General features: G+C 31.6%; 1 protein-coding gene across 3 annotated transcripts in view; it reads left to right on the forward strand.

Moving 5' to 3' along the window:
• The first annotated feature begins 3951 nt into the window (after positions 1-3951).
• Positions 3952-26153, forward strand: part of LOC131848949 (transcription factor HNF-4 homolog) — a 38629-nt gene continuing 16427 nt past the window's right edge. Inside the window, exons 1-2 of one of the 3 annotated variants that reach the window (XM_059198914.1) lie at positions 3952-4098; positions 25045-25228. In XM_059198914.1, the coding sequence (XP_059054897.1) occupies positions 4080-4098; positions 25045-25228 (203 nt within the window). In that variant the 5' untranslated portion in view covers positions 3952-4079. Of the gene's footprint in view, positions 4099-19273; positions 19938-25044; positions 25229-26153 lie in introns of those variants that run through there. The other 2 variants (XM_059198913.1, XM_059198912.1) reach the window with 2 other exon arrangements.

Below are 26153 nucleotides of genomic sequence, written 5' to 3' on the forward strand. Positions count from 1 at the left end.
ACAAGATAAATAAAAAACCACGTTAGGCATGCTTAAAGTTGATTATAAAAATTAAAATTAATTGATTGAAGCTACAACTACTACTGTTATCCACTGTAAATAATATAATTCTGAGAATCTAATCTAATCCTTGCAAAAAATGTTTGTCTATTTCTTCGTCTGCCAGCGGAATTCCCTTATTTGACATTATCGAATTGAGATCAAATTAAAATTAAATCAAATAGGTACGCGACAGATTAAATGATAATTAGCTTATAGCTGTGCTTATAGTATTTCCGTATATATAAAATTTAAATAATATTTGATTGAAATTTGATTACGAATTTGATGTCCAATTTTATTAGATAGAAGGCTAGTTAAACTACTCTACCATAATACTGAAATATGTACATAAATATATTATTTATCTAAACTTAATCCCTACAGTTTTTGCCTTCTTATCTAAATACTAGATCAATTTTATTATCAATTATTTGTTATTGTTATCAATTATACTAAATATGTTTAATAACAAAAAAACTAAATAAATGGCTTATGAATATGATCATAGATAAATTATATTTACCTATATGTAATGAAATTTAAGTAGATATAAATTAAGCAGATACCTAAACTACAAATCAACATGGATCAGATCATAGATGACCAAGTAAATATAACAACATCCTAAAAATTACAATAAAAGTGCTGTACTCGGATGGTTTAAGTAGTGCAGTAAAGGTTACACGGATTCGAACAGCATTGTGTAGAACCAAGTCATTGGTAGTATGCTACAACTGAACAACTGAAGCATAATAAGCACATTGTTGGAAATAAAAAGCATAATCCATAACGTTAACATAGTACTGTTAATTAGCAAAAGTAATAATACAAAATAAGGGTTGTATGGAAGATACTGCTCAATTTTTAGCTCTTTATATAGCATAAAATAAAGTCGCTTCCGCTGTCTGTTCGCTTAGATTACTTTTGCTGATTAGTTTAGATAGCTGTAGAGGAATTCCATAACGCTTTTAGTGCGAGTTTTATTATATAGTAAAGATTAATTAATTAAAACAGTTTTCTCACTGACTTCGTGAAAAATGTCCCCACACCCAATTTCGCGTAACCAGTAACCAAGCGTATAACTTATTAAAGAAATGTTGCTTTACCATAGTTAATTATAATAATTTATATTATTATTTGTATTGCATACAAATAAGGCAGGGGGAAGGAATTGTTAGTAATGTGGATTAATAACCCCAATGCTATCAATGTAACATGTCAGCTCGAAACGGTTCCCCCTGAAAACAAAAAAAATACGAATAAAAGGCGTAAATTGTGTCACACAGCGGGAGAAGGGATTGACAAACTGAGATATTGTGTCAATAGGAGTGGGAGAAGGTCTAAATTGAGTGACGTCACACTAGAGACCTATACTTTAAAAGATGTGACCAGAGTGATGAGATTATGAAATAAGAATTAAAACAAATACGTACCAATACGAATACGTCTCTTTTGGAATATACGAGTATTTAAAAAAGAATAAATACATAATTATTATATACACTGTCCTATAATTATTATTATTACCTAGTGAGATAAAAATCTATAAATACATGAATCTTACGAAAATATATATAAAATGTACTTGACACCATTTCTCCCGTCTATAAATGTCATATTCACTATTTGTGTAATCTGTGATGGAAGCGGTAACAGAAATAGATTCAATATTTTAATATGCATTGGGATCGTTTTCTTCGAGTTACTCGAATAAGATACACATATGTGGCAGATAATAATCATGGAATTTATTACTACTGTAAATTCTATCGTGTTTTGTACTATAAAATAAATGAGTAAACTCGAAAAATACAAGCTCGTTCCAGTGAAATTGAAATAGGCTATAAAGGTATTATGATATTGTATACAAAACACATAAAGCCGGAAACATGGCAAGCCACTAGTCTTTACATAGTATAGAACAAAGTCGCCGTCGCTGTCTGTTTGCATATATATTTTAAATTACACAACAGACTTTAATGCAGTTTTCAACAATTTATAAAGCAATTCAAGAGAAAGGTTTATACGTATAATACACGCGTGTTATAGTAGATATAGAACAAGCAAAGAAATTTAAATATTTGTAATGCATCTGTGCGAAGCCGGGACATGTAGCTAGTATATTATAAAATACAAAACTGTTTTTAATGCACTACCCTTTGAAATAGTAATAGTCGGAACAACTATAGGCAGATTTAAATAGAATTTAGTTAGAACATAGCACAATTGTTGGAAAACAGAATAACAGTCAAAATTAAGGTTGCATGTCCTATGGCTTTCTCCATACAAAACATGCTACTATGAAATCATTTTCCAATAACTCACTGCGAAAAAGTAGTGTATAAGCGGGTGTAGTAAGAACAATAGTATAATAAAATACATACTACAAAGATTACTAATACAGTTGATCACTTAGATGGAGAACGATGTAGTTATCTAAATCGAGACCAATGAACCTGCTTCCTGGGTTCGGTCCAGTCTCTAGGTCTATTTTAGGTCGACCATATATTATTATACAAGAACATGCCGTATCTTGTTTTTTATGCTTATAATCTAAGGTGGAGCATATAATATAAACCTTTGAAAACATGTATGTATAATGTTTTTAATGGTAGGCAAGCCAAGGTACACCTGATGATGTGAAATGGTAACTTTCTCTTAGGGGGAAGAGGATTGCAAGCAATGCACCACGTTAGGTCGGCCTACAAGCGCTACCCCCTTGAAACCATCGTTATTAATTCCAGGTTATTTAATCGCCGAGGGCGAACTGATTTGACTTCATTCTCATCCTATCATCCACCACTAGTAGGTGACCCGCCGGCGAAAACCGTTAACGTAGACGGGCGCACCATACCATTACCATACAAAAAAAAACATTTTCTATACATATATATATGCAGCACTATCGACATTACGTTAGCATCATATGCCTATGGGATCTGGTGACGCTCATGCGTTCCCATTCGGGAGAATTAAGATGTCATGCCTCCTATTGTAATTTCACTACCTTAAACCTTCAACGGAAACATAGTCGAAATAGGAAGCTGCGAGGTGGGTGAAATAAATAAGACTGAGGTATCCACGCAGACGATTTTTTGTAAAGTGTAGTCTTGCTTGGTCTATCTCTCGGGGAGAAAATTAGTTACTATTATGTCTGATAGAATGAATTTTACGGAATACCATACAGATAAACGCATAACTTAATGGTGTGGTCAATTTTGTTGATTCCGTTTTAGGCCAGGACATCGCAAATATATCCAATTCTAACCTGTGCCTAACCAAAGCAGTATTTTTCCCAAAAAAATTGTTTCAACTCCATTGAACTCAAATTTTGGCATTGTAATCGAACTTGATTGATTAACCTACATTTGAATCTGTGACCATCCGAAAGTGAGGCAGTGTGCTAAACCGCTACAGTACCAAGCTCGTCACGTCGAATTACGATTACCGAATTTTCATGTAAACGTAACATCCGCTTTATCACACAATATACGTTTTCCATTTTATTTAAAGTATTTTTTTATCCAAGTTGTTAGAACCTTTTTCGAGTAGATAAAGTTTATTAATAAATAACAACCGTTGACCATCAGATGGGCCGTATGCTTATTTGCCACCATCATAATATAAAAAAAATTAAGTATATACAAGATTTATTTATTTTATATTATTAGATAAATGTAAAATAAATTAATCTATAGTCGAAGTAACGTAACTACACTCAGTCATCACTCGTCACAAATGAGTAAACAAGTTTGAATTAAATCTTCGTATAAATTGAACTCAGTCGAACGCTACAATGAGCGCCATCTATCAAATGAATGTTACATTAAAACCAAATTTCTACGTTAGCAACACCGTCACCATCATTCATTCGCTGTTCATTTAATTTCCGCAGACAGCTGTCATACTCAACTTAGATTTATAAAAAGATATTAAATTAGATATGTCATCTCTCAATAGAAATTTGTGTCCTAGAAATGATATTTAATTATTAAGAAACCAAAAGAAATTGTGTGCCGGGGATACAAGAAACTGAAATGGGGCTTTGTGACGATGGTAAGTAAATAATTATATCGTTTTTATTAGCTTCGTGACAAGCAATTGATACCGAAGTAAACAAACTAATTATGAATGTAGACCTTGCTGGAAGACTTCTATTCAATGTAATTCCTTCCTAAACTACTACATCAGACTTCCAACTGCAAATTATGAATTACAAGTGTGACGTCATTCATTCAAATCTATGTTTATTTATGAAGCAAACTTGTTTAACTTGTCCACTTACGTTCGGTTGAGTAACACAGTATTTTTTGTTTATCTAACTAAATGTATTTGCTTTAACACTTATTTTATCCTTCTACGTCGTTGATCACGGAACTAACAGAACAGTTGTGACCTCTGTATGATGTTACTAACTAATGTATATAAATTGTAGGGTTATCTGACCCTGTTTTATAGGTCAACAAAGTGATATAACATGATTAACGTTTATGTTGACAAAATTAAAATTCGTCTTCGATTAAACTAAGTAAAGTGTAATAAATATATACTATCACATTATTCACAAACTACACACCTGGCCTGTTTTTTTAGGTATTTAACTTGCCCATAATTATCAATTATTTTTTTATCATTCAATAGTTTAGATTAGATAGTAAAGAAAATTTGTTAATTGAACTGAATTGATTGTTTTCTTGGAAGAATACCTCACCTACCAATTACAGGCACTCTATACTAATGGTTACAAATGGCTTCTTTTTGTTTTTTTAAAATCAGACAGCCAGTCTCACTAGCTGAATGTGAGGAGAGTTTACACTTAACATAACTTTTCATTTAAACAACTCAGCGCCCCAGACTGCATTAGAAGAGTTGTGCCATTTACAGATACTAAATGACTTAGTACTGAATACAGTACATTTTTTTAATGTAGTTCTAATTTGTTCGTAAAAAGTCCACCAGCTGTAAATTTGGAAAATCCCAACATTTCTTTAATGCCTAGTGCATTACACTATAACTATTTAAGTTGAGTCAACTATTTTCCCTTACTTAATTTTCTCCCTGTCCCTGTGACCATGATACACATAGTTTCAAAATCATATCTGAGCTTGTTTTAAAATTGAAATTGAAATATTTAAATATTTGTTAACTTTGCATATACTCATACAAATTCTATGATTAAAAAAATATCCTATTACTACCTAATAGATAAAGTGAAAGTTATAAAATTGGTTTTATTTGATTTAATTTTACATTATCAGTTAGTCAATCAACTAACCAGATTTCAATGATATAGTAATAAAAATTTAAGTTCTTTATTTAGATAATAATATAAGTGTAAGTAAATTGTACATTATGTTTTCTATTTATCTATATTAAATGTATACTTATTTATTAATATTAGATTGAACAAGCCTTTATTGCTTGATTAGCTGCTATTTGACTTTATTTTCCTAATTTCTTTTATATTTCCCTTGTTTTAACTAGGTCACCTCAATTTCTTTCTAGTTTTGTTTTTTTATTCTGTGCTATAAGTTTCCTCTTTTTTTCGCCTTTCCATTGTTTCTTCTGACGAAATCTTTTCCGTGTCTTGCAGCTTGGATACCAGTCTGGAACTAATCAGGTCCATATGGTTTGCCATATCCTCATCATATGTCTGGTCCAGCACCACTTGAATCGTTTTATACTTTTCATTATGTTGTTGAATTTGATACATCAAATTGTGTAAAAGTTGAATATAATTGTAATTAATAATATTAACAACCAGGTTTAATTTCCATATAATACCAATAGTATAGTTTTAATCAATTATATCCTATTTCACACAAATGATATTCATTTAAAAGTGATACAAAGAATTATCGTATTTGTTATATATACTAACATTACTAGTATATTGTACAAGTATCATATCCTAAGCATACAATTAATTCCAATTGTGAGAAACACTAGACCCACCAATTGAGTTCAGCCTATTCATTTTTCATCACAGAAACATATACAAAGTGTAGGGCTACATAGTATGTAGAAGCTTATTTTACATACATACATACATACTCTATAACAAATCTTAATCTTAATAATATTGTAAAAGCGAAAGTTTGTGAGTATCAATATTTGTTACTCTTTCATGCAAAAATATTTTTTATTAATTAGTAGTATTACTGTATTTAAAACAAAAAAAATATCCATGTACATGACAGAAATTTCTGTAGTTCGGGAAAAAACATATTATTCCAACAAAGTACAAACAAATACATAAGTTAAAAAGTGAGTCCCAAGTGATCTTCAAGTAACATTTCTCTAACAGTGCAATGAATGGTTAAAAGGATGACACTTTTTGATATGTACATGGTCCTGTTTATGTTTTTCATTTTGAAATAGTAACGAGACTTATTTATGCAAGGTTTATTTAAATACAACTTGTATTTTAAAGTGGTCCAAATTAAACTTTATTATGTAAATAATAATGTTTAATTTGAAGATACTTATGATGTGTAAATAAGTAAGTATAAATAATTATATTTTGAATTTTAATAGTTGAGTTAATATCTATTTAATATACCAATTGGTCAATATTTTATTGTCTATTTATCTGTGGTATAATTATTAACAAACAAACTCTTTATTGCCATAATAAGTAATAGTATTTAAGATAACAAAACAAACAGATAGTAACTTTAATTGCAGTGAAAATGTAAATTTTCCAATACATCTATATGTATACATGTTATAAAATAAAGCCCTCTCGACACGTCTATCTATATATTCGCAATAATTTCAAAAACTACTGAATGAATTTTCATGAGGTTGATTTAGGTGTAAACTTCGTTAAGTTTTTATGTAAATGCATTAATATACGCGTGCGAAGCTGCGGCTTATCGCTATATATACTATATAAGTAAATTGTAACAGTACGATGTTTTTCCATTAAAGATAATAAAAATCTATTATGGGGACATTTGTTTAATAGAGCAACATGCAAGTTTCTTTCTAAATCCGAACATGCTATTAGACTATAACTAATAGCTTGCCTATTTAGCATTAATACAATTGACGAAATTTAAGTTATTTATATAAACTCTAATGTTATCTTAATACATTCAGCGTTTGAACATAATTTTTACATCAACAATTACATGACGTACATATAGTGACGTACAGACATCCATCATCCACCAACGACTATTAAAAAAGATTGATTATTTGAGTAAGTTTTAACTGTATAAATTTATATAAGTTTGGAGACCATTGAGAAAAAATTCATCTTCATTATGTAAACACATACAAATTCGTAACAACACTTTGAAATCGAAATTAGAAAGGTCCGAGCTGAAGGAACCCCTAGCGATGCCCTCAGACCAAAGTCACATCTTTCTGGTATAAGATCGCCTTTAATTGCTGCATAAGATCTTGCGCGGGTTTAGAGTGCCGCACCAGTCCAGTGAAGCTATATCAAAGTTAGTTGCAGTCTGCATTAGGATAATTAAAAAACCCTGCAAACAAAAGTCTCTCATATGTAATGTACAATTGTATATGCATTAAGTATGCTAGAATAGTGATAATAATATTCTTGGACAATTCACACAGCGCCGTCTAGTCCTAAGCTAGCCAGAGCTTGTGTTATGGGTACTAAACAACTGATATAAATACATTATTTTTGTAAATCCATACATAATATACATAGGATACACTGAGACCGATACAAACAGTCATACTCATAAATAATATTTATTGTACCGTACGAGAAATCGAACCCGCGACAATTGGAAGTAAAATGGTTTGTTAAACCACTAGACCACCAAGAGACCGTCAATGTACATATACATAGCCAAAACAATTTGTCCACTACAAGGCATAATCTTAATTAAGATGACAAACATTGTTATTGTTTACTTAGAAATCTCGTACAGCATTATTAAAATTACTCTTGAACCAGTCATCTTGTAATTATATAAGGTTATTTCTTGCCTATCACAATGACTCTGCGATAGGCACTAAGGTACATAATATCCATTCAGATTACCTATTAACTATACGTATAAGAGGTAAAAAATTACGTGAATGTAAACTTAATTAGCATATGAATATGGTAGGTGTTATTAATTAGGTATTTAGAAACGCGGAGTTACTTAGCTGACATGTTGACAATATAAGTAATTAACAAATGTGTTTATGTATAATTGATAATATTAATAAAATTAATCATATTTACTAATTTATCCAATTTATGTAAATTGATTATTAATAGGAAACGGTACATTATGAATAAAATTATGAATTCTTTATAACGTAACAAAACGTTGCCGAAGTGGTAGTCTGATAGTTCCCAATTGAAATTTATGAGATGTGAAGATTAAGTGTATGAATACTAGCTGTTAACTGCGACTTTGTCTACTTTTTGAGATGTCTATGTCCGTCCTCGTAATACAATCACATCAAATTTCATTATTAATTCGTTCAGTCGTTTTATAGTAAAATGTTAAGAGACAGGCACACTTTCGCAATTATAACATTAGTACGGATTACAGTTAGGTGTTTCAGCCAAATTTGTAGGTAGAACATTTCACTGGAAATAAATAGATACAATAGTATTAAAAAAAATTGTCTATATTGTTGCTATACTCCCTTCATCAAGTAGAAAATGTTGATTATAATATATATACACTTGAACTATATATCTATAACATAACAATGTATACATTATAACATCAAACTTTATCAATTTTGCACCACGTTTGCCTTTGTACCTAGTATGAAGCCACAGACAGATTCTCAGGTGGTCATTCTATCTAAATGAATAATTAATAACTTAATAGTTTAGTACACTATTACTACACTACCTAGTACTAGCTACTAAACTTCTTAAAAGTAATTAAAAAAATAGTGCCGTGTATTAAGTTACTATATTTTTATATAGTAAGTTAATACTCGGCTCTATTTTTTGCGCCAAATGTAACGTTGGGAATATTTTTTGTTCACACGGATTAACACCTGATTAAATGAAGCCAAATTAAATACAATCGCAAGACATTGCGATCAGTTTTTGAAAAAAGAACTCGTCTTTCAAATTAAAAATATTTTTCTTTACATTTAATTTTCGAATTGTCGTAAATTTAATTATGAAATCACATTTGCATTTAAGTAAAAAATAATTATTAAATGTAATTGGTAATTTAAAATACAGGCGCGTAATATACAGATATAGATTTAGAACGTTTTCAATTTTAAAGACGCTTTAGAACCACTGTATTATTTACATATACTTTTGCAATATTAACTGTATAAGACTATTAAACGATATTGACGTCATTCGTTCTAAGAACAACCTGGCAATTAACGTTCGCGTGGACTTTGCTCAGTCAATGTTGGACTTTGCTCCCATCTGCAATCTTACACATTTCATTCTATCAGCGAAGCAATGTAAAATAAACCGTAAGTGTATAGAAATACGATTGAATAGGCCAATTAAGTAGCATATAGTTCCAATCCATTGAAGGTGCAAAGTTCAACTCGGCAATGACACAACAATTACATATCTTACAAATATCTGGAACTGTGTACCTAATTCCAATCATTTTGTACCTAATATAGTTTAATTTTATAATAATTCAATATTAATCATCTATGATGGCGCCTAGAGTTTTCAACTTGTTATCTATGGTGACTTTATGATTCAAAGTGCGAAACTAGTGACGTAATATGTTACAAATATCACAAAAATCATTTATTAATTTAGAATATTTGAAGTCGCTTGCAAGTCATGTTTTTGTATTAATATATTATCCCTCCCGTCCCGATAATACAAATATGATTGAATGAATTTGAACAAAATAACTTTGAAAGTTTGAACTGATTAATAAATTTTATTATTCCGGATAGCTATTAACACTGAGATGTCACCGTTATTAATCGCTATTATCACCATGATTATGATTCATCATCACGATAACAATAATTAAACTGTACAATCCAAAATTAATAAGGCTGAAGGAATAAATATACACCGTGCTATTCGAAATTTGTTAACGAATTGATAACCTATCATTTCTTATCAATCCACTGCTTTCATGTCTTGTATGTTTAAAGTTTAAAATTGCCAACCACAATATATTATTTGGAAGTCCGTTTATAATTTATATATCTTGCCCCACATCGCATTATAATCATATACGTGACTCACAAACCAGGGATGGACTTACCAAACGCAGGGCCAGCCCAGGGCCCAATTAATAAATTTATAAAACAAATTTACTAATCACCTAACATATCTTTATGTTAGGTGATTAGTTTACTTTGCATTAATTTTCATAATTTTCTTAATATTGAAACTATTGTTGGATGACTCAATAGCTCAAATAGCAAACAAATAATATTATGTGCATTTAAATTTCATATAAGTATGTCACTTGCCCAAGTTCAATAACAGATAAGTCATACATAGGTATGAATCCTATTTCCGATTTATACCTATAAATCGGAAATAGGATTTAGAACCGTTTCATTTATACAAAGCTATTTTTATGTAATTGGACTGGCAAACAAGCTGACCGTCATCTTGTTTGCCAGTAGCACTTGATGATCGTATTGCCATATGAAACCCGTAATAGCAATCATGTTGCCATTCCAGAGCACTAAGTTGTTACCTCTATCCTGTAATTCTCTATTCTCAGTCTACAACCTTCATAGAAGAATTAATGAAAATTAATACAATTTTATATTAATTATTAATGAAATGGTAAAAGGAGACCAATACATCGCCCCAAGACATTAACCATACTTTGTAATTTGCTAGCGGTTTCATTCGCATGAAATTTGTATCCTATGTGTTCTTACGACATATTCGCTACGTTACTAAGAAATTTCATCAAAATCGGCTCAGCACTTATTGCGTGAAAGAGTAACATACATCCATCCATACTCATAAACTTTCGCATTTATAATATAATAATTAAGATTAAGATTATTTAAGCTTGCGAAAGTCCGAAGTGGTTAGAATTCTTTTGTTTTAATGTGGTTCACTTCAAGTGAACCACATTACAAACATAAAAGATTTCTAACAAAAATTGATAGATATGAATTATGTTCCGTAAATTCCATTATCAAACTGTTTCTTTTAATATACAAGATAGTTAATTGACAAAAATTCTTTTTCTTAATGAGATTATTAATCAAGATGTCGAGAGTTGCCCCTCTAGTTCGTCTCTGTAATGTAACATTGTAAGCGGCTTACTTATCTCTACCTAAATTTATATACTTATTCTTTCCATTACTTGTTAATGCTTAAATATATATAAATGATATACGGTTACATTGTTATAAGAAATACCGAGAGACCCCCCGGTTGTAGTTCGGCTCTGTATTTTATACTACTATCAAAGTCCAATACAAGTTACTAGCCGTGGTCCAAAGTCCAATTAGAATGCAGTTGTAACCGGTTTACTTGCTTCTCGGATTTATGTAACCTCTGCGTTATTTGGCCAAACATGGACCCAATAAGACGTCGTATGTTACACAATAAGTTTATTGCAAGTAGAAACTATTTAAGAAATAACAGTGCAAATAGTTCGATTAGCTCTCGCGTACAGATGGTTCCGCAAAAAAAATCGTTTGTAAGGAATAACGGGCTAACAATCCATTCGCGTATTATTTACATAAACTTTTATTAATTGGAAATAGTTAAGATTTTTTTAAATTTATGTTTCAGAAATTCCGTAGATATACATCATTGTCATAAGATAACTCTATCGTATATCATAATCTGTAATAAATATTTATAAAATATTATTACACATTAAAAATCTTAAAATATAAAATTTTGAACCCTATATCGCAAAATGTATAATAAAGTCTTTTATATTAAATTTTATGTCACATTATAAAAATTATTAAGTAACATTTTAGAATGCACTATTTGAACTATGAAACTACTAAGTACTCTGATTTTTTTATAGTTTCTACAATAGGTATAGCGCTGACTGACAAAGTAGCTCCATACCATATTAGTATACTATAAGTACTTTTAATTTGGAACCCTAAAAATAACCTTAATATTCAATTATGGACACAGCATTATATATTCGAGAAATGTGTTTATGTAATTCTTTTCATTGTACAGTCAGTTTTATATAAAGGAGGATTTTTTAAATTATTTTATTGAATTAATAAAACATGATACATATAAATACTTAGATTAGATTTTTTTGGAAATACATACATAATATATAAAACACCCAAACCCATACAATCTTTGATTCAAACATTTGTATTCATAATTGTTTGACAGTCATACAATTATGAATACAAATGTTTGAATCAAAGATATAATTATACCAGAGAAGAAAACTCCGCTAAACAGAGTATATATGTAATACCACCCTATCAGTATTGAGTGACTTTTGGTCTGAAATGTATACACATATTTTATTACATGTTTATACAATAGTTTGATAACTTGAAATGTTACGATAACATAAAACTTTGCCTCCAGTATATTATTGACCACTCTCAACTTATATATTAATGACGCTACAGACGTAGTTATACGCTAAAAGTTTATATCTCATTTGATAGATGTTGCACATTTTATATTTACTAACCACCTTCACCTTCATCACCTTCACCAGGTATAAATATAGAAAATTACAGAATAAACCAAATGTGACAATAATTAATTTATTAAATGATTTCAATAACCCACCAACAAATTAATTGATTCGTTTATATAATAGATGGAGTTGTATGTATAGATAAGGTATTGGTTGTTGTCGTTTTATCACCATCAAAAGATGCCGATCTACAAATCAACACCAGTTCTATGTCGCAGGTACCACTTGAATGTACATATATAGTGACTAGTGGTGCAAAATAAGTAGGTATATTTTGCAAACCATACAGTTTTATTAATATGAACTATCGTTCAGTAGCTAATCAGATAGATTAATACAATTTAATGCGATTATGATTATATCTATTTATAAGTAAATCTCACGTGAGTACGAGACATAAGTTAATCTAAGTTAATCTCTTACTATAATAGTTCTACGTTGGGAAATATTTTATTTATACTGCACAAAAATAACGAACTAAAGATGTGAATTTCAGAACTATTTACACTTTCTGTTCTAAATCTCTACTTTCTAAATATAATAAATAAATTCTAGGTTTGCATGTAGCTAAGGTGGTAATATAATTATAAGTATTTTCAACTATATATAATATATATATGATTCAATAAAATCATTATGTTTGAACTGAAAGTAGGATAAATTTAAACGCGTTTTTCTCTGGCTTTTGGTGTCTAGTTGTGACAGTTTTTTTACATCTGTAGCCAAAGGGTGGATGATTATGTTATTATGATTAGATAACTAAGCTATATTCAACGTAGCTAGTTTTCAAACATTTACCTAGTCGAAGTGTTCTTACAAATTATATGAAATGATTTGCTTTGTAGGTAAGTTTGTATAATTCATTATTACTTAGATTGTTTATGTATTGAATAAGTGAGTTCATTATTATCATCATGACAACCAATTACAGTCGTAACACGTGTCTCTCAAAAGACAAAGATTTGAACTATTGTTACTATATTCATAGCCAGGTGGCATGATATAGATTTTTATTTAAGAAAATACAGCTAATAGAAAATGCGTTCTGTTTCCTGTATTTTTTAAAATATGGTCGAGCGCAGTGATGGCTGGCTCATCCGTCATATATCGTGAACGGGTTATCACATGATATCATTTATATACACCCGATGATATCTGTAATTCCTGCTGCTTGTAGGGACTGGTCTGCTCTAATCACTATGACTGATTTCCTCTTATTAATTGTTTAACCAGTTGGTTATATATTCAATATTACTTCTATTTGAGTATTTAATAGAATTAGTGCTAATTGGTGGTTTGTATTCACACACTTAAACTTAAAAATGTAAAGTAATAATAAAATTATTTAAAAGAGCAACACGCAAGTTTCTTGCTCGTTCTTCTTGTGATGAGACAGCTTTCCGAACGAGCGGTAGATTAAAAAATGTAATGACTATTCAAAAGTGCTTCAATGTAAGTTTATTTGAATAAATGATTTTCTATTCTATTCTATTCCATATTAATAAGATTTTATATTTCGGCGAAATCGGTGGTCTTGCGGTTTAGCACACTGCCTTACTTCCGATGTTCGCGGGTTAGAATCCTCGCATCGTACAAACATTTATATTCATGAGTATGATGTTGTATGTATTCACGAAAAAAATATATCTATTTATTTATCTGAGTTATCCAGTACCCATAATACAAGCACTGTTTGGTTGGGACTAGATGGCACTGTGATAATTGTAATGAGATTATAATAATTGCACTTTCAACCGAAACATAGTTTACAAATAAAGTTGCTTGGTGGCTGAAATAGGTGAGCCTAATGTAACACGGACGACTTCTTACTATATAAATGCGCCTTGATATTATCTGAATATGATTAACAGATATATTTCACAAGTACCTAATATGCTATGTACACATACGGCAACCTGTTTTCCTCGGCGGTACTTATTTTTGACAACTCGATGTCAAGGTCTAGGTTATGGAGACGTCATGGCCATTACACACACATAAATTATTATAAAATTCTACCTACCGCCTTATGCGTTTGACGTCAACACAGCAATGACTTGATGACTGTTGTTGTTACCAAACCTGTTATTTATGTACTCGTTTTGACGGAGGCACAGAATGATTTATTTACTGGATATATTTAACTGTTCTTAGCATGAGTGTTGTCAATTTGGTTTAGTATATACCATGCCCCGAGTTTGATTCTCAATCAGATCATAGAAACATTTATGATTGAGCGGTGTATGAAATTGTGAATCTGAAAAGATGTAATAAATACAATATTCTGATGAATATGTAAGAAATTAAATTTATTTAATTATTAATGCAATGTTACAACTTAATATGCCAATGTGTAACGTATAAAATAATAAAGAATACAAGTACAATATCAACATTTTTTTTTAATTGTTTATACTAATTGTTGCTCGCGGCTATGTCTGTCAGAACGAATCGAAGATCCCAGAAGAACGGAATACTTAGACCACAAAATAATCTAAGGAATTAAAATGAGGAATTCATACTTATACAATTACTTCTACTGTAGATTAGATGTCAGGTAAAGTTTGTTAATAGGATTTAGCTATGAGGAGAGTTCTTCAATAGTTACTTTTTTATTGGGTTGTTTAGCTATTGTCAGGTGCTTGGACCTGTAGCACTGCCACCTACATAGATCTATTGTCCTCGCGCTTTTTCAGAGTTCGCTACCTAGAACCGTCAGATATTCTTAGGAGCGATGGTTTTTATCTCCTCTGGATAGAGTGTAAACTTTATAGAGGAGATATTACGTTTATACATGAGTGGGCTACAACCACATAGGATGTGTAGTGGCGTTTCTTCTTCTGTTTGACAAAATCTACAAATTTTTGTTCTGCGCAGGCCTATATTTGCCATATGTTTGTTAAATATGCAGTGTCCTATGAGGGCCCTAGTCATCATGAATAGATTTTCGCAATGGTAAGCCCTTTCTTTTTTGGAAATTATGTGAACTTACACTAAGTTGTGTAATTTTAACTAGTAACTATATATTTCATAATACATACTGTATATACGTGGTTGTTTTTGTTGTAGATTTCATTGCTAATAATCGCTTTTGGAAACATGCTTTTCTTAATTGATTAACGTAGCTATAATTTCAACCACATGTAATCTTTATAAGAAACATGCTTTGCGGATTTTCCTTGTATTTATTATCTGCCTGTATCCAAGTAATTTCTGATGTTCGTGATATATAGATGCTATGACCAGGGGATATTTATTATCAGTATTTATCACAATAACATCATCGTCTCTCCGCTGGGTATAGGTATCCCCCACAAGGAAATTGTATTAATAAAATTATAGCCCCGTTATTTATATAGTTTTGTATATAATAATTTTATCTTATAATTAAACCAATATTTCTAAACCTAAGTATTTCGCTGCTGATCCAATGACCCTAGAAAAATCATTAATTAAACAGTTGTTTTAAAAAAAAAATATTAAGGAAGAATCAAGGTATATAAAACCTGAAATTGTCACATAATATAAAATATAAAAAACGATGTACACTTATGTATAAGTGTCTTGTTTTTCAAAGCGGTATGAAAACGGAAAAAATGTTTGTCAGTGTTTTTTTTTAAATAATATTTTATGCTCTGACTACATCGTAACACCCTAGAAGACCCTACTTAAAATCGGGTTTTGCTCGTTTGCCTTGAAGATTAAATAACTGTTAAATGAATACCTCATACCTGCATACCTCTACCTCAACATACTATTTCCTGAGTAAGGCTACTTATTAAAGTACCTATTATAATTCTGAGCCGACTACTGATTCATAAGAACTTTTTATTTATTTATAGATGCCTTTATACCATTTTTTTCAAGCACTATTATTCGCTTACACATTTTTTATGTAGATAAAGTTTTAAGATGTCCATTTATTTTATACTTACTTCACGATTGTCTTTAGACTCTTAGTTATTTTTCAACCTATATAGAACGATTCTTTCTCAAAAAGTTTGCTGAATCTCACCGACTGATATATACCGATAATTTGATCCGATGGTATTGGATTGCGCCGTTTTGCACATTTTTATACTCATCAATTACACACGAGCAACACATTAATTTCACTTTTCCTAGTCAATGAAGGACCTAAGTGACATTGGTATTAATTTATTCGGTTTAGTCTTGATTATTATATGTATAAACACGTACACGTGTACAGTACAAAACTGGATTGAATTGAAATCGACATTGAGAATAGATCCAGAGTAGACCTGCTGATCTAACATGTCATATCTTGCATCTGATATTGTGTAAACCGAACTTTATGAAAATATGTCAGTCAGAGTTTCTCAATAGTAATACCAGTTGTGAACTTTAACCGGTTTTCCAGTGGGAATTTCCTTTATAAATTTACGTGATTATAGAATGCACGATGAAACCTTGGTGCCCTGTTCCACGTGGAAAGTATTTATTTGAAATGAAATGAAAAGATGAGATTAAATACTAATAAATAAAAAATTATATTCTTGTATCTTGAACACCTACTGCAGTCCACTGCTGAACATAGGCATATTCCAATAGTATTGCGCCTGATAGTAATAACACATTATGCAAAAAATTGTGATCTTGAACCTTACTTTATCAATAGAAACAGACCATTCCTGCAAATATAAATATAATATTTACATATTTTAGTAATATTATATGTTCGTGCCCCTAATTATATCAATTAATAGTGTATTTTTTAATTAAGCTAAGGTTTACCATATGGTTGGGAATCCCAACTACCTAACTGTAACTGAACCCTATTTTTGCTTGTAAATTATAATTATGTACAACAGTGGATAGTGCAGAGATTGTGTGTATGAGAGGGCACCAGATACGCAATACACGAGTGACCCGAGGTGGCCCGCCGCGCCGCCCCTACTGATAGCGCGGCCCGACACTGTTTGTATCTTATATCTCAACAACCAAACAAAGACTGGAGCTATGCAATATACAATATCTATATAGACATATGATGATGATAGATGTGCTCAGCTCGCAGCATTTAGCGCAGTGTTTCCCAACCTTTAACCAGGACCACTTGATTTTTTGTTCCCTCGCCGCAAGAAATATAGTTATTATGATTTTATTATAAGAATCCATCAATAACTTGCGTCATATAAATTTCAAATTGTTTTACTCCACCAATCGACTTTGTCACACTTGGTCACGTTTGTGACATTTCCCCCTAACTAGTGTGACGTGGCATATTTTACAAAAAAAGGTAACAAATAAACAGCAGTTCCTAAATTCCTAATAACAGTTCCTGAATTAGTTGTATTACCATTAAAAAGTGACGTCAAAAAAACTGTTGCCTCCTCTTAACCCTTGTGACACAATGTCACATTTTATTGTAGTCTTCCCCTTTAACTACTATTATTTAAAAAGTTTTAAATGGAATTACGTTAATTTCTGTGGCCACTTTTGACTGTAGCGAGGCATCAATGTGAAGTGCTTGTGGCAGATCTATTACTTCGTGATATTTGCCATGCTCTATCTTTTAAGTTATACTATCTTGTTCACATCTGCATTCTGTTCTTAAAATTAAATTTATTTGAATTTGTTTACGAGAATGACATCACTCTTTTCCCGGCCGGTCAATTTGTACTCTAGCAATACCGTAATATCTTTATACTTAATAACTAAATGATATGGACATTTCATTATGCACAATTATTGATCCGTAGATAACAAGATACAAAACAGCATCATTATTTATACTTTTTTAAGCCTTTATGTAGGTAATTACGTTGTTATGGTCCATTGTAACAATGATTACTGTTATCTAATATAGATAAATATGCTAATTAACAAATTTCACTGTGATTTGACATTAATTATTCATAAGATCATTAGAGAATAAAATTCTCTGCATTTTCAGTTGACGTTTTTTGTTTTCATCTAGATATAACCACACAACAAAACTCATACCTACCTCATACATTATGGCTAGAAGTCTATTATTTTAATTTTACTTACTTACTGAGTGTGAAATACAACTGTTTTGTTTAATGTGGGAAAATATAAAATATATTATTGTATTTTTATGCGTATTGTTACCCATCTTCTACCTTTAGTATCTTAGTTTATTGGTTTCCGACGACATGGCAGTCCGCCGAACGGCTGTACGTACCGCTAATAAGGTGTTTTACGGAACAGCTGTGAAAAATACATTCCTTAAAATACAGCTCCCAAGCATTAGAACACATATCGTTCATACAACTATAGATATTTTGCAATACATCCGTGCCTTTTATAATTAGAATAATAGTCATTTTGAATCCTATGTAAACATCACAACAAATAATGGTAATAAGAGACAACTTGCTTAGTAACAAAGAGACAAAGAGTATGAGACAATCAATTAGTCACCTAACACGTATTGTTTAATACTATAATATGATGTTTATGGTAAAAGCTTCGCTCGTCAGCTGCTAATGAGTCGTTTGATATAGGCACATTCGATACATCCGCTGCATTTCCGATAACGGATGAGTCAGCTCTGTGGGCTAGCAGCGACCAGCGCTGCACTCCTCGCTCCTGCTGATCTGTTAATATCGGACGGGTCATTCATACGGCCCGTAATCGCGCACTCAGCGAGTTGTCACTGAAACGGATGTTGTTAAGCATTGTGGTCAATACTCGTCCGCCAGTCGAAGGCGCAGCGCGTACGGAGAAGGCCGCCGCAAAACAAACCGATGCTCGCCACCCGAAACCGGCGTGGCTCTCAGCAAACAACACTATCGCGAACTCGTTACTACACGATTAATGATAAAAACGAAAACATTACCCGGAAGACGTGCAGTTACTGACATCGGTCGCACCTCGGCAACGCTTCTCGCTTGTTGTGATTCGCATAAACAATACAGTGACATTACGTGTGTTAATCAAAATAGATAAAGATTGTGCGATTACATTTATTTTGGGCAAATTAAATCACCTGCAGGCTAATGTGGGAGTTTATCAACAACGCCACGACGCTATCGAGGCCTCGTGTTGGTTGTTGCTGTCAGTACTAGATTATAGCAAGTGGCAATACATCGTCACGTGGCTGACGGAAGATGCCGGTATTTGGCTACGAGAATATGTCTACTCAGGATATGGGTATAATGGGTTTCTCTGGAGCACCTCAATTCATGACACCCGCGCAGCAGTTCCACAGTTGGGACAAGCCCCCGACGACTTCTTACCCTGGATATTCACAAAGGAGCCCACAGGAAACGACGGACGTTCCGATGCCACAGAGTGGAGAAGGTTTGTAAACAAGATTATTCTAGTATATGCCAATTTCAAATTTCACTATAGTTGCGTTTTTAGCAATAAAATGTATGTTATGCTAATAAATCACAATTTTACACATTCGCGTACTATCATTTTATTTTGTGAATATCAGCGAATAATGTCGATAACGACTTAAAATATATCTTACGTGTATTGTTATTGATGTTTTTGGAGTTCCGTAACCATTGGCTAAAACGGCCCGAATGACTCGTAAGAATCTTTCACTATTTATCTCTTTCTGGAAATATGTATCTTGGCAAACTTTTTTTGTTGTAAACAAATCGGGAAAGTATTGGATCAGTAACACCTGCGTGATAAAGTGGATCAGTCATGGACTATGGTAACCGTTTACTATCAGAAGGATAGTATGTTCGTTTGCCACCATTGTAATATAATATATTTTGAATTCTTTGTAAACACAGTAATTCGCAACTGTTTTAAGGAGTTTACATTACTTCTTGAGATAGATAAACAAAATAGAGTACAATTCAACATTTTAAATTCTCCTACGGAACTCTGCGCACCGGTGCGGTCTTAACCGGATTTGTATTATCTAAAACAATATACTATGTGACATAGTATAAGTAGGAGTTAAGAGCAACATTTGTTATCTGTACTAAATGTAAAAAATAGCAACTCATTAATATTATATTTAGGACGCCGCACCCACCTTCTTGTTAAAAGCTACGAATTGCCAATTGGTTTAAAGAAGCTATTTTTTGTTCGAACAGCACTAAAACCTGCGAGACTTTCCCCAAATGCAGTCTGTTTATCACCTTTATAATATAAGGTTTTAAAAACGTCACTAGTCATTTCTAACACTAATCATTTCTTCGTAACTTAATTGTAAATTACACCAAATAAAACAAGATTAGGAAATAGGCTCTTAAATTTTTATCCTTAAAGTCCATTTTCCATTTCGTTTATTTATTGCACTTTATTACTAAACTTCAATATATATAAATAAGCAATGGCTAATTCAAATGTAATTTCGGTAATTAACAAAAGCTTTACTGATTTGATTTTGAAATTGTACCTACTAGCTAAATTGTTATGGAAAAACAAGATATTGCGTAATTTTACAAGTGATAACTTATGTTAAGAAACGGAAGAATCTATATCTGTTGCTATGCATAATGGACTCCATTATGCATAGAAATAGAGATAGATCTTTATTAACATATGTATATTAAGTTGCATTAAATAATTGCAATAACGCGATGACTGTGAACAGGGACGAATGGAAGCGAAAAACATATTACGCCTACCCCAAATAAATGGGATAAGGAAGAAGCAGATGATGTATATTAATATGCATTTATAAAAAAAAATACGAACTACGATATTATTACATTGGTTTGTTGTAATTTTAACTTTTATAGTACGTACCAGGAAAATAGATCTTTCTATATAATAATTAAATATAAAGTACCTAGTCCATATTAGTCACACTGGCTAACATTGACATGTATCTAGGTTAACATTATATACGTACATTGTAGCAAACTTAAGACCAAATCCTGAGCTAATCACTAATGCTATCTATCCCTTTTATGTTTTCGATCGCTGTAAGTTTGTAACATAGTAGAAAGACGTAAACTAAACCAACATCGCTTATGTAAAAGTCCAACATTTCTGATTAATAATTAAGTTTGATTGGCTCATAATTTCACTAAGTAAATTTTAGATACATAAACCTCGAGAAAGAAATTCTCGAAATGATAGTAAAAACGGCATCAAAATACTTTCCGTGGCTTAAAAGCGAGTATCTAATAACAAAAACGAACGAAAACAGCGACTTTTTAGTATCTTCAAATATTAGAGATATAAATATGGATTTAGACAAAAACCATTATTTATTATTTTTTTATAATTCGTCGTGTTAACTAAAAGTTACGGTTATTCTTCTTTATTTAACGTCATTTATGTATTTAATGTAGACTCATTAGTCTACATTACTAATAATCTCCTTCACCCCACATTGCTAGCCATGTACAATGTCAGGTTGACCTCCACATGGTTCCCCCTGTAAACCATCGTGATAAATTCCAGGTGAATTTGCCACTATGGGTTTTCTGACCTGACGTCTCATGCATATCTTATCATCCTCCTCTGGAGCCACGCCAACATAAACCAATAGCGGCTATAGACGGAATCATTCCATTGTCATAAATTAAAAGAAATTGTACTACTGAAAAATATATATCTACAAAAGTCAGTGAGGTTCATAACAGTGACTTTCAAAATTGAATTTTTAAAAGGTCTGATGACTTTACATCTATAGTCAATCAGTAGAAATTTCACAATTATATTCTATTAGCTTTATATTATATGTACATCTGTAGTAATTTTTTTATTTAACTATACCCTTTGACCGTCGCATTCTCCGAAGAATTCCTCTTTACTCCATCACCTCTTAATGATTATTGAGTAACTATACATATAATATTAATATTCATGATATAGTTTTCCTTTATAAAAATCTAACCGTAGGTAAATCAAAGGGTACATGAACTCCTTTTGTGACGAAATTTAGATATGATAAACATTCAAAATTGAACTAACTATAACTATAGACTTTCAAAATTGAATTTTTAAAAGGTCTGATGACTTTACATCTATAGTCAATCAGTAGAAATTTCACAATTATATTCTATTAGCTTTATATTATATGTACATCTGTAGTAATTTTTTTATTTAACTATACCCTTTGACCGTCGCATTCTCCAAGAACTCCTTTACTCCATCACCTTTAATGATTATTGTAACTATACATATAATATTCAATTCTATAGTAAGCATGATATAGTTTTCCTTTATAAAAATGTAAAAATACATGAACTCCTTTTGTGACGAAATTTAGATATGTCAAAATATCTTAATTAAACTAAATCAACTGAAACATTTGTAATATAATAATCTATAGTAAGTAGGTATATGTAAGTGAAAAATACTAAATAGAAGTTATAAAAAGGTTTGAGATATTGATGCTAAACGAATCAATTTCACCCACACAATATGCCATATGTTTTTACGAACGGTAAAAATAACTGAATTAGAATAAATGTGTGTATATACAAGAGAAGAAATCGCCTTTTTCTATACTTTCATCACATTACAACAAATTCAATTAAATGATCAATTAATATTCTATATAAATATCTAATATTTTTAAGTGTGTACGGGAATTTATTGACTTTCTATATTTTCGTCTGTCGCAACAATTACTTCGACTTCATCCATAGTACCTACAGTCCAGGCGAGATACACCATAATCACCCTGAAGAAGACTTTCGGATGATTCGGATTTATTTACTTATGAGTTTACTAAGTCTCGTATTAAACGTTAAGTATTGAATGAATTCATAATTCTAAAAAAAACTACAAAATTGCAATATATACTAGATACATGTTAAAAACAGTCTACTGAAGTTAATGGAACTTACTTCAATTCAAATAATTGATATTTTTAAGTAAAGCTACTTGCATTAACTGAAAGAACATTTGACTTCATTTAAGCAAACGGTTTTTACTGTTTAGTACCTACATATTATTTTACCCGAAGTTGTAGTATTATTATTTTGCCTAAAACCTAAACTATTACAAATGACATTCAAGTTTAACACAAACTGGAGAATACCTCCAAAGTCAGTGTTCTGAAGAACATTTTCACCTCTAACCTAAACGTGTATGTATAGGTACTTACATACATTAGGTCCTTCGTTTCATTACGTCGTAACCTCGTAAATATAAATTCAACACAAAAGCATTTAATCCTCAAAATGTATAATAATATTACCGTACGTGCCGTTAAATTAAAAATTTCGATTAGAAAATTTGTAATCATTCTATATATTACATTAATTAACAAACTATGACTCTTTTCATAGTAAAGTTTTTTACTTTTATTATTTTAGAAGAATATCATAATTAATTAAATTAATAGACGAAAAGCAAAGATTACCATAGTAACTATAGACTATATAATAGAAAATATGACATAGATAACGTAGTCTTTTAATATACCTTAGTAAAGATTTATAATTCCTAAATCCGTAAAATATGGCTTATTAATGAGCGCTTCAGCTGTAAAATGCATGTATCGGAACGGCTACAAGCACTTGTAAAGCAAGCCACTCTATCCACATTCTTGAATTTGTGACGATTTGTTGAGGTTTGCCATGCTTGTGACGAGCTATGATAGTTAAAATTAACAAACTATTAGCACACTGTCAATATTAAAATATTTTGCTTCGTACTCGTTTCTCGTTTAGCTCTCTTATTTGTACGAGGTTTCTCGTACTGTTGGCATGCGTAGACATAATACTTAAATAGGTCATGATATGGATATCACTATTGTCTTGATACAGAGTAATAATTCAGCGAGTACTGTCCTCTGTCAAGCAAATCTCGTCGTTGTTGTGAGGAAATTACACTGATTACAGATCCGGCAAAGGAACCCTCTCAGTATGAACAGCAAATTACATTATCTGACACGTAATGATATTTGCTATGCCAGGAACTAACATCTGGTTATTAAATGTTTAGGGAAAGGAATTGGTAATAATATAGGAACCAATATTCCCATTGCTTTATATCTTAAAAGAACAAACAGGTCAACGCGATGTCCCCCTGGTAACCACCATAATAAATTAATGGTGAATTCGTCACGATGGACTAGTTACTCTTACCAACACCCCCCCGGGGTGTTGATAGTAATGGAGTCTAGTGTATCCATTGCTCGCAATTTAGGTCTCTTATTGTAAAGGTTATAAGAGAGCAGCCTGGCCGGGTCCCTTATTAGCCTACTTACACTTCAAGTGACGAATTCGGATCCGCTATTAATAAAACTTTGTAAATTGATATTTGTAAGTAATGAATACTTCAATACCAAACCAAAATTTACCCAAGGGACGGCGCCTGCTATATTGGATTCAAATATAACTGTCGGACTGTCAAGTACTGTGTTCATCACGACGTATAAAGTTGATAATGCCTCTAACTACTCTATCTGGGACAGTTACCTCATGAATATATATTGTTATTGGTTATATAGATGTTTGTTTATTTGTTGTTACAGACAGTGACATCCAACTGGAAACGAGTAGTAGTGAAGCCAGCGCAGGAAGTTCAGTGTCGCTGTCCCAACACTGCGCGATATGCGGGGACCGGGCGACCGGCAAGCACTATGGTGCGTCGTCATGCGACGGCTGCAAAGGATTCTTCAGACGGAGCGTCAGAAAAAACCACCTATACACCTGCAGGTATGTTAATATTTCACACATATGCTTACATCTACTTATATTACTTATAATATTCCGAGTGGGCGAGTTCCACTTGTGGGCGCTGTAAGCCTAAAGGGTAAAAAGAAAAGAAAATCTCGGTTAGAATTAATGTTAAATCTCCGCTAATATAGCTCACAATAATTCATTAACTTAATTTTTACTAATAGTGGTTTTTAAGTAGGTGAAAAAATGGGGGCGCTAAAAAATAATTTATACTCAAAGTGGGCAGTAGACAAAATAAGTTAGTAATAGTAGGCCAGGGATTCCCATCCCTGGCCTACATGATGGTGAATTACCATCGCTTACATACATGAACGGCATCACGGACATCACATCATCATGTGACCCGTGATATCACTCATGCGTTGCCATTCCAGATGTATAGATGCCATGTCTTTATCCTATAATTTCACTGCCTAATGTGCACCTTATAGCAGAAACACAGCTTACAAAGCAAGCTGATTGGCGGCTGAAATAGATGAGACTCAAGTATCCAAATAGACGACATTTTACATCTACAGCTTGTATTCTGTTGAATATGGTTTGCCACATTTTTTGTCGTAGTATAAAAAAATCTAGTCGCCAGAAGATCGTATCACTTCTACTGAATATAAAATTAGCAATTTTGCATTTGAATATAACTCTTACGATATATTAATTGTTTTAAACTTATTTCATGATTGTTTATAATTGTACCCATTTTATAACAGTATATTTATCGCGATTTGTTTTTATGGGAGTTCATAAAAAACAGCTTTTTGACACTTACAAGCATCCTGGTCACGGGTCGGTTTTTTATATAGTATATTTATGTTACGCAAGTTGTATAACCATATGTATGTACAAGTAGTAATCGACCGGAAGAAATTCTAGAAATAATAGTAAAAACCGTATAAAATTTCAA

This window comes from Achroia grisella, unplaced genomic scaffold, assembly GCF_030625045.1.
Source record: "Achroia grisella isolate CSIRO2021 unplaced genomic scaffold, CSIRO_AGI_Agris_v1 utg6051, whole genome shotgun sequence".
NCBI classification, from domain to species: domain Eukaryota; kingdom Metazoa; phylum Arthropoda; class Insecta; order Lepidoptera; family Pyralidae; genus Achroia; species Achroia grisella.